Source organism: Urocitellus parryii, chromosome 10 (genome assembly GCF_045843805.1).
Source record: "Urocitellus parryii isolate mUroPar1 chromosome 10, mUroPar1.hap1, whole genome shotgun sequence".
Lineage (NCBI taxonomy): Eukaryota > Metazoa > Chordata > Mammalia > Rodentia > Sciuridae > Urocitellus > Urocitellus parryii.
In genome coordinates, this window is record NC_135540.1 from 109,309,792 (window position 1) to 109,324,809 (window position 15,018).

The following is a 15,018-nucleotide window of genomic DNA, read 5'->3' on the forward strand; positions in this document are numbered from 1 at the left end:
TCTAATAACTTTGTACTAGAATTGTTGAAGGAGAATATTCACAGCAATATTCCTTTTAACAGTGATAAGCTGGAAACAGAGGAAATATTGAAAGACAAGGAAAATACAACTCTCTAGTGAGATAGCATTCCAATACAATGTTATATACAATGAAACTGAAGCCAAGTGCTGGATACATTGCAGTGAATAAGCCTTAACAAAGTACCAGAAAAATGGCAATGTCAGAAAAATAGACACAATATGATACCATTTAATAAATGCTTACAATGTGACACTTAGTATATTTATTTATATTGTGAATTTGTAAGTATAACTATGGGAATGAATACACCAGATTCAAGTTAATTCTTTCCTCAGAGAGTAGGGGAGGAAGGAGGGTTCCAGACTTTGTGATGTTTCAATTAGGTGATGGTTGTAAGCTTTGTGTAATAATCTTTATGTTCTTTGATGTTTCTGAAAATGAAGTGAAATAGAGTACAAGTGAAAGCAGTGTCCCTTTCTTAAATATTTGACAGTAGTTGGGCAGTAGAGGAGCAAATATATAATTGCAATAAAAACCACATCACAGTAGGGGAGAGCTTTATGAAAGTACAAAATCCCCTTCTTCCCATACTCCCTGTCAAGGGTTGGAGGGGAAGGGAGGGGGCATGGGGTAATTAAAGATGGTGCAATGTGATGATTATTAGTATCCAAAGTATAGGTATGAAGACACGAATTGGTGTGAATATACTATGTATACAACCAGAGATATGAAAAATTGTGCTCTATATATGTAATAAGAATTGAAATGCATTCTGCTGTCATATATATATATATATATATATATATATATATATATATATATATATATATATAAATAAAATAAGTACAAAGTCCACCCCCCACCACTGACTCCAGGTGAAGCAATGGGGGTGTGATTGTTGTGAGTAGAGTTCCCAGTGCAGGCAGGTGGAGGGCTTGCTGTATTGAAGGAACAACAAGCAGCTAGGACTGTTAAAGTTGGCCAGAGGGTAACATGAGTTTGCCTAGTGGGAGTGTGATTAAAAGGTACAGATCACATCAGTAGATTGACAGGGCTCACTTGGGACATTGTGAGGATTCAAAGATGGATATTGCTCCTGAAAACAAATTTTAGAAAAAGATCGCCTGAAACTTTTCTGTTTGAAAACTTCAAGAATGTCCTATGTGGTAGATCTCCCGGAAATGATTGCCACATCAGTAGCTTCAGAAACAGATAAAACTTACTCTACTTTTACAGAAATAGAAAAAATTGAATTTCAGGTTTTATAAATAGTTTTAAAACAGCTTCAGCTTGCCTGGAAAAATATAACACCACTTATATTTAGTTTAGGATAAAATTTGAGGGACCTTGTTTAAAAGAAATACTTGAATAAAAACTTCTAGTACAAAGCATTATCTTTTCATCTTTTTCTTCTTCTTTTGCTTCCATTTAAATGGAATTAAACATTAAAAAGTAAATAAGCATACCATGGAGAGAGGATAGATTCGATTATTAAATTTTCCTTCAGGATTAAGGGCATAGCCCAGAGCCACTGTTCATCTTCTACTCATTATCTGTGGTTGATGCTTTGCTTTTATCATCACCCATTCAAATTTTGATGAATCATTGAAAATCATCACCTGATTCAAATTTCTGTAAAGGATATGATGTTTTCATCATATGGCTCTTTTAATATGTTTTTTTTTAAATCAGTTAAGTGAAATTCTCAATTGCTAGGATATTTATTTCCAAATATGTGATGACTGGTTTTGTGCTCAAAGGATAGTTTGGGAATTTCCAATCTCAGGTGTGTAATTGAACATTTTAATTATTTAAAATGTAAATGTACAAACATACATTGGCAAAAATTTTAACATCCAATAGATTGTTAATGTCAATCACAATTGTGAATTGTGTATTTCATTTATCATACATACATTCTTTTAAGACAGTGGGAGGAAAAGAAAATATTAGGAAAGAAAAGAGGAAGAGAGAGAGAGAGGTTCATCTAAATTAAAGGACTAAGGAATGATAATAGAGAAATTGATCACTAGCTAGTCTCAATGAATATTTGAAAGTACATTTTAACCTGAGAATATCTACTACAAAATATTCATATTTTGGGGTCCAGTAACTTGGTAAAGTACTTGCTTAAAACTAATTTCACAAATAAACTTTATTGAAATCATTCCTTATCACATTCTTGTTAACAATATGATATCCCACTATATTTTATTACAAATGAAATATGGTATTCTACAGTTTCTTTGGCAACAGGAAATGATGACTCACACAGTTCTGACAGTGTGCTTAAAAGTCATTTCTTTTCCTTTCTCTTTCTCCCCCTTCCTCCTTTCTTCTTATTTATTCATTTTTTTCTCCTAGAAGTCTACCTGCCCATTTTTTCTTGAGCTAACCTAATTAAAACATCCTATCCAGACCCTGCCCTAGCATATGCCTTCTCCAAGAAGTTTTAAACTATTAGATGCAGTAAAGCAGTTTGTCTGAGAAGTTTTTCAACTGAAAGAGGCCAGATACAGTAAATTTCTTATTTTCTTTTCAAATGACTATGTAGCTAACTATATAAATACATATATTCTATCCCATTCTAACTGGCAACACTTATTGACAAGCTAAAGGTGTAATCCTTTGGAGGTAAAATTTACTTCTCTCACCATAGCTCTCTGTCAACTATTTAGAACATTATTTTGGTTGGAATTTTATAGGGTCCTGTTATATCTAAAATTTTGTTATTTTCAAAGAATGGTATTTTGTATTTCAGGAATACACTATAGATGTTTTCTTTCGACAAAAATGGAAAGATGAACGGTTGAAATTTAAAGGACCTATGAATATCCTTCGACTTAACAATTTAATGGCTAGCAAAATTTGGACTCCAGATACCTTCTTTCACAATGGCAAAAAGTCAGTAGCTCATAATATGACAATGCCAAACAAACTGCTTCGAATCCAGGATGACGGGACTCTACTGTACACAATGAGGTATGTTTGCAGGCTTGATGTGGCATATAATACTGAGAAGTCTATACATCAAACCCCTAGGCAATGCAGTTGTCAGATATTAGCAAAAGTTGAACATTTTGCTAACAGATAATTGAAGTACCCATAATATGCTTTGTACATGGTTGGATATGTAAAAAATGCAAAAAATAGTATTTACAAATTCAATTTTAATCACAATATTTTCGAGCTTAAGACTGCCTTAGTTATTGAGGGTTTATGTTTTGGTTATTAATTCTTCAACACTGCATTTTAACCAAGTATGGTTTTAATACCTTGACTTTAATTTTGTTTATATCAGTATGTAATTTCATTTTCTTATTCCATCAGCTATCCCATATTTATATTCCATCAAGTTTAAGTGATTTTTCAAGCATCATTTTACTTAGTTTAATATTTTGGTCCCCCTTATGAAGTTTCCCTAGGAAAAAAATATTTGAGAGTTCTTGATTACTAAGGCTTATAAGTATATCGAATACCATAAGCATATACACTAGATTGGACCATGCAAAATTGCCATTTTATAATCAAAACATGTCACACAGCATCAATTTCATATGGTACAACTTTAATGAAATTATCAAAAGTTATACAGTTGTATTCTTACAACTATTCCATTTTAACTATTCTCATGGATATTTTAAATATCCATGAGAATAGTTAAAATGAGTTAACTATTTAAATGAGTTAGTTGTATTATGAAAGAAAGAAAAAAGTAACAAGTAAAATGATGCAGAATGAAAAGTTAATTAAAGATTTAAAGACTGGATAATTGTTAACATTGTGTATGCAGATATTTGTATTCCATGCATTTGTTGAGTTACTCATTTCATATGCAAAGCAAGTGCTCAATTTCAGTTATGAAAGTTATTTAAGAAGGGCAATAATACAGCCCTGTACTATTTCTGATCTGGAAAGGAACCACTCCTGAGGACTCATTACTAGATGGCCATTACCTAGAATGGAACTGTTGGCTATTCTTTCTGCCTCTCTCACTGAATCTACAATTATCTTCAGATGCAGTACCCCTGCTGACTTTACAATTTGATCACTCATTCTTATGGATTAAAGTATGATTAGAAATTTGGTATTTAAGCAAGATATATGCACAGAACATATAAAAGTTTACAAAATATTGCATGGGGCTGTATTTAAGTACTCTCTTAGAAATATATATCATGTATGAATCGTTGGTGACATTTGCTCTGCCCAATTAAAACAGATCATTCTATGAGTTCCTTTTAGAGCTTACTTTATTCACTTTATCTTTCTGTGCAATGGAGTAATTGAAAGCTTTCTTTATAAAAAATCCTACAATTATTCTTTATCATGATATTTATCATATTTAGATATAGAAAAATATATTTAACTTTCACAATTTGTGAGCATAATATAGACATTGATTTAGTATCAACAAGATATCCTAAGAGATGCATATATTTACATCTTTATATCTATGTACACAATTGGCATATTTGGAAGGGAGTTCCTCTCAACCAATATTGAGCTCTTATATTTGCTGCAGTTGTTGATGAGATGATGGGAAAAATGGCATTCATTTTATGATGGCATTTTAAATATTTGTTAAGATTTTAAATATTAATAGTAAGGTTAATGGGGAAACAGCCCTTCAAAAATGCATATAGAATTTTTTTGCTTCATAACAAACTACTGAGTAGAAAGTGACAATGTAAAGTATGACTTTAATAACCATTATTGTTATTTTGTTCATATTTTGTATATGCCAGTGTCTTCTGAGGGAACTCCTAAATGTGAAAGAAAAAAATGTATTTAAATGTGAAGTAGCCTAACATGATGCTGTAATGAAAGTCCTACCTCATCATTAACTCTATTGACAACAATGACTTTTCGAGTGATTTTTCTTGACTTGCCAATTTACTTAAACAAAGAGTGGAATTTTGACTTTTAGGCTTACAGTTCAAGCTGAATGTCCAATGCACTTGGAGGATTTTCCAATGGATGCTCATTCATGTCCTCTGAAATTTGGCAGCTGTAAGTACAAGGATGAAAATATATGCTTTGGGTCAATAATATCAGTAATAGTCAGCAGTGCTGCTGAGTTGTGTAGTTTCCTCTCATGTTAAGAAATGCTTACTATTTGCTGTAATAAAAGACATGCTGGTTTCCCTCGAAGAACTAATTGGCTAGCCCTTTGTACTCTCAAGAATTTTAATCATGGTGCTTAAATGATCACTTCTTTTAATGTGATAAGGAACAACATGTGTGTTTTACATGTGTAAAATTAGACCAGGAGCTCCTTTAAGGTGAGGGCTGTAGTTAATTTCTTTTCTAGTGCTAGAATATTTTTTAAAAATGCAAAATAAATGTCTTTTTTCATCAACTAAGAATGAATTGCAAAAGATAGATTCTATTTATTTGTCATCAGCCTGCTGCAAAGGACAGTCACAGGAACAGGGTCTGTGTAGTTGTCTTTTACTGTCTAAATAATGGAAGGGATATTTTTCCTTAAAATAAATGTAAAGATGATGTAGATGGATTGCTACACAGGCACCTTCTGTACTTAGAACATTTCCAAAAAGGCTCTGTGCCTTTGGCTATTCTTTAGGTCCCTGGGTTATATCTTGTATGTCAAGCTGAAGCATGCACACTCCCGGAATAATGGAAAGGGGGGGAAGGTCAAATCCTCCTCCTAGGCTCACATGACACTCCAGGCAGATTCAAATTAAACTTATGAACCCAGCTAAGCAGCTTCTCCCTTGTGTGAGCACGTCCTCTTCTCTGATTTTTTAGAAGCTGTGCTCTTTCTGGAACCCCCATCTTTGTCCATTCATCTTAAATACTTTTAGGCTCTTTTTTTCCTCTGCTGAATACAAAAAGACAATTCTCTCACCTGACTAAAACTTTGTATGACCAAAGAGTGTACCTTCTCCTCACAGACAGTGTCCAGTTAAAGAAAGGGGGAAGAATGGTGGATAAAATGAATGCAAAACCCCCTAATAATTTTGAAGACCATAGTTTCATGGAGTAAGAAGTTCAGTCTTGTTTGTTCTGTACATTTTTACAAAAGGTGTCTGTTCTCAATTTTCTTTGAGAATCTCCTCTTTGTTAAACCACAAGCGTTTCTTTTAGGAGCGTTTCTTTATTGTCATGGAAACCATCACTTCAACACTGGCATTTCTTCCAACTTTATTTAAGATAGTCAATCATGTTATACAATGTAAACATGATGCTGAGAAAACCACAGCAGATGCAGAGGAGAATAACTCATCTGCATTGCATAAGAGACATTAAACAGAAATTTGAAAAGCCTTCATACCAAAGAAAGAATTTATCCAAGAGCCTGTAATGATATAAAGAAAGGCATGTTTTAGTCGATAGAGTATTGGAATTTTGACATCAAATATAAATGATGTGATGTCTCAGTACTTAAAAGGAGATAAACTTGCTCAAAAATATTTTATGTGAACTTTAAAAATATGATACATTGCAGATACAGAGTAGTGGGATATTGCATGCTTGAGATTATAGTTTTCTGTATCCAGAAAGTCTATGGTCAATGCATAAAAGTTTTGTTAAGCATTGCCTGTTTAAATAGTTATTATTCATTTTGTTTTCTTCACATTTATATGCTGACATGTTGAATAAAAATTTGCATATTCTCTTATTTATCTTTCTATAGTAGATTTTTGATCCATAGGTGTTAAAAGTATGGATACCAGTGTGGAATAATAGACCAACTAGCCAAGCCAAACCTTAACATGTTGACACAGCAAAATTTGGCAGAAGCAGCTGTGACTTTTCCCCCTAGTCATTGATTCCATGCTTACTTACAAGTCCTTCCCACCTACAAAAATGGTTGAATTTCTGGGACTTTGTTGTTGTCCTCAAATAAAAGAAGCATCTTTTCTACATGTGTACAATTTTAAATTCAGTTGTGTTTGTTTTATACCTGTTGTCTCACATCTTTGTATTCTTCTTTGTTTCCCTGGATTTAAAACTTCCTGAATGAAAGTCTAGGATTATTCTGTGTAGTAGCCAAAAATGCATTTTAAATCCTCTTTTCGGATAAAATTTACTAGATAAAAGTGATTTGGGAGTATTTTGCTTGGTTACCAAATATTAACAGTCAGTATGCATTTGTATGGTGCACCAACATGACTCAAACATGGATATTTTAACAAAGTTAAATAAAATTATTTACAGGCAGCCTAGGTTAGTAGTGGGATTTATAGTGAATTTTACTAAACAAAGTATCCTTCTCTCCATTTGTGCTTAATTGAGAAGCATCATGTTGGCCTCCCAGTTTAGGTGTATGTTAGAGTACCAGAACAGCCTCTCCAGTCTGCATTGTACAATTTTCCGTTACATGTTTTCTCATCAAACCCCAAATCTAAAAAATAAAATGCAGTAGATTCCTGTTGAATTAATGCAATGCAATGACTTCATTTGTAAAAAATAGATGCAGGATCAGTCATTTTCTGCAAAAGAGTCAGGCTCTTCTCGAGATCTGCATGTTTTATAACATAATTAAAATATTAATTTTAGTCAACATTAATCTAACATTAACAAGCTGTAATCCATTTATAGACATGAATCAGAATCTCTGCTCATGAGTGTCTCACAAATTTTTAGGAATGAAATCACTTTTATAGGCTTTTGTTTCTCTTATATATACAAAAGTAACCCTAAAATTCAAAAGTTATACAAATGTATTTACTTTTAAAAACTTCATAATTTATTAAGATTTTCAACTACAGAATATGATTCTCTAATACATAAGTGACAAAGGAAATGTATCTTCTTATCTGTTGATTTTGTGATATTTGAAATTATTTTGAAGAGAGGGACAATAATGTGTATTTATGGGAGAAAGATAACAAGCCACATTATGATCTGCAAATGGGCTACTTACTGCAATACTAAGTTATTATGTGATTTTTTATCAGTAAAATTATCAGTGATTAATTAATTGAAATTAATTATTAAGAAATTTAGACTTTAAAATAACAAGAATTCATTCATCTACAATATTATATATTTATCTATGTTAAAATTGCAGAAATATATAACTTTATATATTATAATCCTATTTCAAACATTTTCACATAATTTAATTGTGGATGTAAATGAATGAATGTGTAATGAAAACAGTATTTTGCTGATATTAACATTTAGAAACAACATTCAGAAAACCAGAGAATATTGAAATATATCATGAAAAGGCAGCATAATAAATAAGACACGAACTCATAAACATTCACTGTATTATTACTTATGCTTAAATTGAAATTCATTTGTGATTATGGACCTCGAATAATGTTCAGCACCAGGACCACCCCAGAACAGTGGAATTAAGTTAAGTAACTTATACCTGGCAAAGAAATGAGGTTGTCAGTGTCCTGGCAGGCTGGAGTTTGCCTGAGACAACTGGTCCTTTTCCTCCCCAGCTAAAAATTTGACTGTGATGCTGAATTTTGTTCAAGAACCAGAAGTAGCTAATATTTCTAAGCATTTACATGAGCAAAATTCATAGAAGTTCTTCCCAAAGTCATTGTTAGAGCAGAAATTATGGTTTTTCAATTGTGGAGAAACTGCCTGCAAGGAGAGGTCAGCTGTTCACTAACACAACACGCATGAGTGAGGAAATGCCAGTGCAGAAGGCTAAGACCAGCTCTGTCACCTGTACCCCAGCTCTGGAGTCATCTCACTTCCACAAGTTCTGCATCCTAGGCCTAAGAAATCATATAGGCCTACCTTGTCTCTGTTTTGTCTCTTTCTCTGAATTCATAGGTTAACTGGGATGCTATAAAATTGTAGTCTAGTGACATTTGTGTGTATTAATTAATTTCAAAACAAATGTTTTTAAAAAGAGTTTGCAGATGTTTGAACTATTTAGTGTTCTGATTTACTTTACATGTCTTGCAATTAGTTCTCAGTCTTCTAATGAAATGTATTGTAGTATTTTTTTTTACACAAATGGAGCACAACTTTTCATTTCTCTGGTTGTACATGATGTACAGTCACACCATTCCTGCAATGCATTGTCATTTGATAGCTAAGCCATTTTACTTAACTAAGTTGCTTTTATGTTCAGAAGACAGCATAATTTTGGATAATGATTTTTATTTCCTAAGTGGTTGCTATTTCTACTCCAGTAGATTTCTTTAATACAGTGTCTTCATCTGAATCCCTGGGACTAAGGGCAACAATATAACCATCTAAGAGCCTGGTGATTTTTGCAGACTTTTTGCAGAGAAGTCTGCTCTTCAGCTCTCACAATGGTTGCAATGATATTAATCTCAGGTTCTCATGATTGTTATGTTGGTCTGCTTCATACATTTCATATGAAAATCATAAACTTCAAGGATCTATTATTTCCATGAAATGTGATCTCTTTAAATATTATTGTAATAAAAAGTAATTCTATGAAATATACAACATTTGACTTTTTCATTCTATTGGTGGTTCTTATTAAAGTGTTTTAAGATTTTTTTTCTGATTTCCAACAGATGCATATACAACTTCAGAGGTCACTTATATTTGGACTTACAATGCATCTGACTCAGTACAGGTTGCTCCTGATGGCTCCAGGTTAAATCAATATGATCTGCTGGGCCAATCAATTGGAAAGGAGACAATTAAATCCAGTACAGGTTAGTAAAATGAGTCTAAAGAAAACCTAATGTCTGCAAAAATTAATAGGTTAAAGTTATTGGAAATGAGTCAGATTACTTAAAAACTTTTGTTCTTGAGGTCCATGAACTATCAGCTCAGACTGCTTAGAAGCTTTTTAGACATTCGGAATCTAAGGCTACAGCTCTTTCTACATTAGGACCTGTATTTTCACTAGATTTCAAGGAGATTCATGTGTGCATTAAAGTTTCAGAGACACAGGCCTAAAATATACTACGTATTCAAAAAGTGCCTGTCTTCTCAGATCAGTTTTAACATTTGTCTCTACATCTGTGATGACAACTTCCCTTCTTTTCTGATTCTTTTCCTTCTGTTCTGGATAATTTATGATTATTCAACTCTTGATTTATGGATAATTACTACTGGCCTGTGTGGAAAAGCTCATTCTCTCTCTAAGGGCCACCCTCATCTAAGAAAATAGCAGCTGTTTGGACTAATTAGCTTACATCTGGCAATAATTAAAACCCTAAGAAGAAGGGAAGGTAGATTCAAGGATCACATGGAACTGACTGAAGCAAATTGGAGCAGACACACAGCACAGAGAAATCCAGAACGGGTGGTGGGGTTGGCAGTGGGAATCTGGGCCAGAAGACTAGTCTTAGGTATGAGGCCAGAGATCAACACTTTGAAGAGCCAGGGAAGACCAAATTAGATCTATTATAACAGAAGCTGGAAGTGAATACCAGTGATAATAAGAAACCTGAGCAAGTAAGATAATCCACTGGCAGAGAGCCCTTTCAATTCTGAATCCTGTGGGTCAGCAGGCATGACCCAAAGAAAAAACATGCAATGCAAGTTTTTTGATAACTATGAAATTTGTCTTAAATGCTCGTGCAGTGCTAATGAGGGATTTCAAGTTTGGTATAGTTTTCATGATATGTATGTGTTCATTTTATTTTTTAATCAGGGACTATTCTTTCTAACATCTTTTCCATTTTCAAAATGTTCCAACTATTGACTATTACAGTTCCTTAAGCTACTTAAATTTTTCTTCCAGGTGAATATACTGTAATGACAGCTCATTTCCACTTGAAAAGAAAAATTGGGTATTTTGTGATTCAGACCTATTTGCCTTGCATCATGACTGTCATTCTCTCCCAAGTGTCATTCTGGCTTAACAGAGAATCTGTGCCTGCAAGAACTGTGTTTGGTGAGTGAATAGCTACACACGTCATAGTACAGTACATTATGTTTCAAAGCGTACTCCCCAAAATGTTCTCCTTCTTGCTTCTCACACCAGTACTTTGTGAAGCATGAGGCAGGCTGTATTGATTTCACATTGAAGATGAGGATCAGAGGTAAAATACAGTCAGTGTCAACTGTTAATAAGGCCTATAAGCTGTACTCTAATACCTCAGAAATACATTCAGTAGTTTTTCTTTTAAATCATTATTTGTTAACATTTGTCTCCGTGTTAGTATAAGAATATTCTCAGAGGTTTTAATTCAGAGCCTGAGAGTATACCATATTTCTACAAATCCTTTGTTTGTTTTTCTTTTGTTTTTAGATGAAAAAAAGATGATATTAGTATTTCCCATTAGAGAAGGGATGGAGGGAGACTTCATTTATTTCTATTACTGTGTCTGATCTTGATTGAAACCAGACAGAAGGATTTCAAATTTAGAGTCTGGAATAGCATATTTCTATGCTTTTGTGTTGTTTTAAAATGAAAAAACTATTACCTTTGTATTTTAAATAAGAGAGAGAGAGAGAGAGAGAGAGAGAGAGAGAGAGAGGTGTTCTTCATTATATTAGTGTGTTTAATATCAAAATTTACTTTCTTGATTAAAACCTATACAGGAATTTGCTTCCTATTTTGGGGACATAAGAATCATAATAAGCATATTATAACCAAGCAGAAAATCATCATATATTTGGTCCTCTCATTTATTTGGAAGAGTTTTATTGAGAATTTATTTTGTTAGATATTGTACCAGGGTTTAGAGGTCCAAGTACAGATTAAATATAGATTTACATTCAAAGAGCTTAGTATACTGGATGGCAGGAGAATAAGTGGAAAAGGGACAATGACAATACAAGGTAAAATCATTATAGAAGAAGCATGTACAAATCTTTATAGAATATGGTAACATGTATCCTCCCTAGGAGAACTAATTGAGTAATTGGATGAATGAATATCTAAGCTAAGTCTTAAAGGATGTATAGGAATTTTCCAAGCATTTAATATGGGCAAGAATTCTTGCCAAAAAGAGTAGAGGTGTTGTGTCTGGGGATATAGCTCAGTTGGTAGAGCACTTGCCTTGCACGCATAAGGCCCTGGATCCAATCCTTAGTATCAAAATAAATAAATAAATAAATAAATAAAAAGGTAGAGGTGAAGTGACATTGTGGGATGTAAGAACATGGTATATTCAATGACTACTTCTGTGTCAGTAAAGGTGCCGAGAGAAAGCTAGTTTGAGGCCTACATGAGAGTGGCCCAATAGGCCCTATTAACAGAATGTGCTTTTATCTTTTAGGATACACAAATCATCACAGTGTTTTGAGACTGTATCAGTAAAGCTCTCAAAACAATGTTTTTCATTTAGTAAGTATTATACAATTGTAAGCTATTCTTTTTTTTCTACCTACTTTATTGAATTATGATTGACATGTACAAAGGTATGCATAGATAATATATACAACTCAATGAGATTGGGAATTAATACACACTCATGAAACCATCACCACCATCAAGGCCATGGATCTATCTATAACCTACCAAAGTTTATTCTTACCTCCTTTATTGCTGTTGTTGTGTGTGCATGTGTGTGTGAGCACGCATGTTGGGGGCCTAAGGACACATGACATAAGTTTACACTCCTGGCAAACTTTAAATATACTATAAAATATTGTTAGCTATAGGCATTGTGCTATACAGTAGAACTCATTCTGGAGATCTTATCTATGTTGACAAAATAAAGGTATTCTTCTAGCCATTAATATGATCCTACTTGTATTTTAGGAAGATATGGCATCTTTCGGGAAGATGAGTTGGAATATGGAAGTAACCAAAGGCAGATTGCAAGGTTAGGAGACTACTGACATAGTCCAGATGAGACATAATTGTTACTCCCAAGAAGACAGAGCAACAAAGGAAGGGGGATTGGATGAAAGGAGGCTAGGGAAGAGAATCAATAGATTTGGTGAAATATATAGCAACTACATAAAAAAAATTTTAGAATATTTTTTCAGTTTTTTTCTTGGCCATTTTAAGTGAATAATGATGCCATTAATAAAACTAAAGAAAAATGAGAAATAGGGAAAATGAATATAGTTTGAGTTACGTGTATTTTGAAGTTCTTTGTAATATCAATTTGATGTCTAGTAGACCAATAGAAATAAGTATATGGAGCATAAATGAATAGTAGGGGCTGTTGAAAATCATGGTATTCATTAGCTATGAGCTGAAAGAAGTTACAGAACTTGTCTAGAACTTGTCTCCCAGATTAAATAGGTGGTTGAATGAGAAATGAGAGGACAGCATCCTTAAAATTATTAAAATGGCAGGATTTAGAAAATTTAAGAAAGCTGGAATGATCAGAAAATTAGGAAGTCAGAAGACAATAAAATTGAAATATCAAATACACGCACACACACATGGCCATTTTGGATATATGGTATTATATCAATACAAATAAGTACAAACTGCATTAAAGAAATTTGAGTAGTAGAAGCTTACTAATACTAATGAATTAAATGAGAAAAGTTGCTCTGAACTAAAAGCAGATTAAAATGGGAATGAGAAGTAGAAAAATAAGGAGCTGAATGCACATTAAAATTTGAAGAGGAGAAAGATTAAGTTATCAAAAGAGACAAGTGGGTAGTTGTTATTGTTAAACCATAATTATCATGAATATATCATTATTAACATGGAAATTTGAAAAGCAGGGCAATACTTTATGCCAAACTAAATGTTAGGCATGTCACATACTTCTTTACTTCTTATGTTGATCTTGAAGTAGAATTTAACATCTTCCCTTTTAGAGAGAAGAGTCTTTAAAATTTGAAGTATCTTCCCCAAGTCCTGGAAGCAGAAACTTATTGCAAAGCTTATGTTTCTTCAACTACATTATGTTGCCTTCTTAACTCTCTTTTAAGGGGGAGGAGTTAGGAAGAAAAAAGATTGAAGATATAGGAGGAGGAATTTCAGATGAGCAATTAGCTAAAGAAAATGCTTGGGATCAGGCTGAGTGGACATCAAGGAGGAACTTTGCCTCCCTATCCCTAGAATAATGGGTCCCAGATGGGCAGTGTTAGTGCTTTCCTCTTTACAAATCTTGGCCTATTTAACAAACACACAGATGTTTCTTAATCTTGGAAAAACACCTTACATTATTACATTATTAGAGGAAGACGTTTTATTAGAGACTGTAACACTAATTATAAACATGATTTATATTATAAATAATCTCAAGCAATAACGTGTTAAAATTGCAAACAAGTTATACATTATTAATAGCAGAACTTTTTTTTTGTGTGTGTGTGTGTGTGTGTATGAGTTTGTTTTCAGTGCTGGGAACTAAACCCAGCACCTCACACGTGATATGTATGCACTCTGCCACTGAGCTACACTCCCAGCCCTTATAGCAGAACATTTTGCAGATTAGATTTGATGGAAAAATTTTAGAAAGAACTAAACAAACACACATATATATATAGTAAACAAGTAGGGTAAGAGGAAAGAATGGAGAATGAAATAAAAAAGCAATATTTCCTTTAAAATGTACTCACCTATATATGAAAATAGAAATATTTCAAATATGAATTTTAATTCAGGATATATCTGAAAAATAAAATATGACTTAGGATTATTAACATCTACTACTACAATGCCAACCATTTTTTGCGCTAGTATCACGTACTTATGATCAAGTAATTCTAGTTCATTATACAGAAATTGAAATAAATTTACGTGGTATTTTATATAAGTTTGTTGCTTTCCACATACATGCTTTATTGAATATTTTGTGCTCAGTGAATAAGTGATTGATATTTGAATAACCACTAGTTTAATTATATAGAACAATATTCATAATATATATGGTTCTTTAAAAGCTGTGCATTGAAGAAACAATATAGGGACACTATATTATAGAAATGCAACTTAGGGCTTGTAAGATTTTGTAGGAAATTTCAAGAGAACAATGGCCTTCAATTTGAATGGATACATAATTTTCAACATGAAGTAGTATGATATATTAATACATTGATGTTTGCACCCATCAATGTGCCAAAGAGTTCTAAAAAGCTCCATCTTTCTCTTGTGGTGCTTTATATGTTAATATTGTGGCACTGATCACATTTTATTACATTTATTC

At 32.9% G+C, this 15,018-nt stretch overlaps 1 protein-coding gene across 3 annotated transcripts in view; it reads left to right on the forward strand.

Annotated features, from left to right (window-relative positions):
* The window catches only part of Gabra2 (gamma-aminobutyric acid type A receptor subunit alpha2), a 133,833-nt gene that overhangs the window by 77,700 nt on the left and 41,115 nt on the right, over positions 1-15,018 (forward strand). For 2 of the 3 annotated variants that reach the window (XM_026386214.1, XM_077803372.1), the window contains exons 4-7: positions 2,784-3,004; positions 4,953-5,035; positions 9,514-9,657; positions 10,695-10,847. In XM_026386214.1, the coding sequence (XP_026241999.1) occupies positions 2,784-3,004; positions 4,953-5,035; positions 9,514-9,657; positions 10,695-10,847 (601 nt within the window). The remainder of the gene's footprint in view (positions 1-2,783; positions 3,005-4,952; positions 5,036-9,513; positions 9,658-10,694; positions 10,848-15,018) is intronic. The other variant, XM_077803373.1, reaches the window with a different exon arrangement.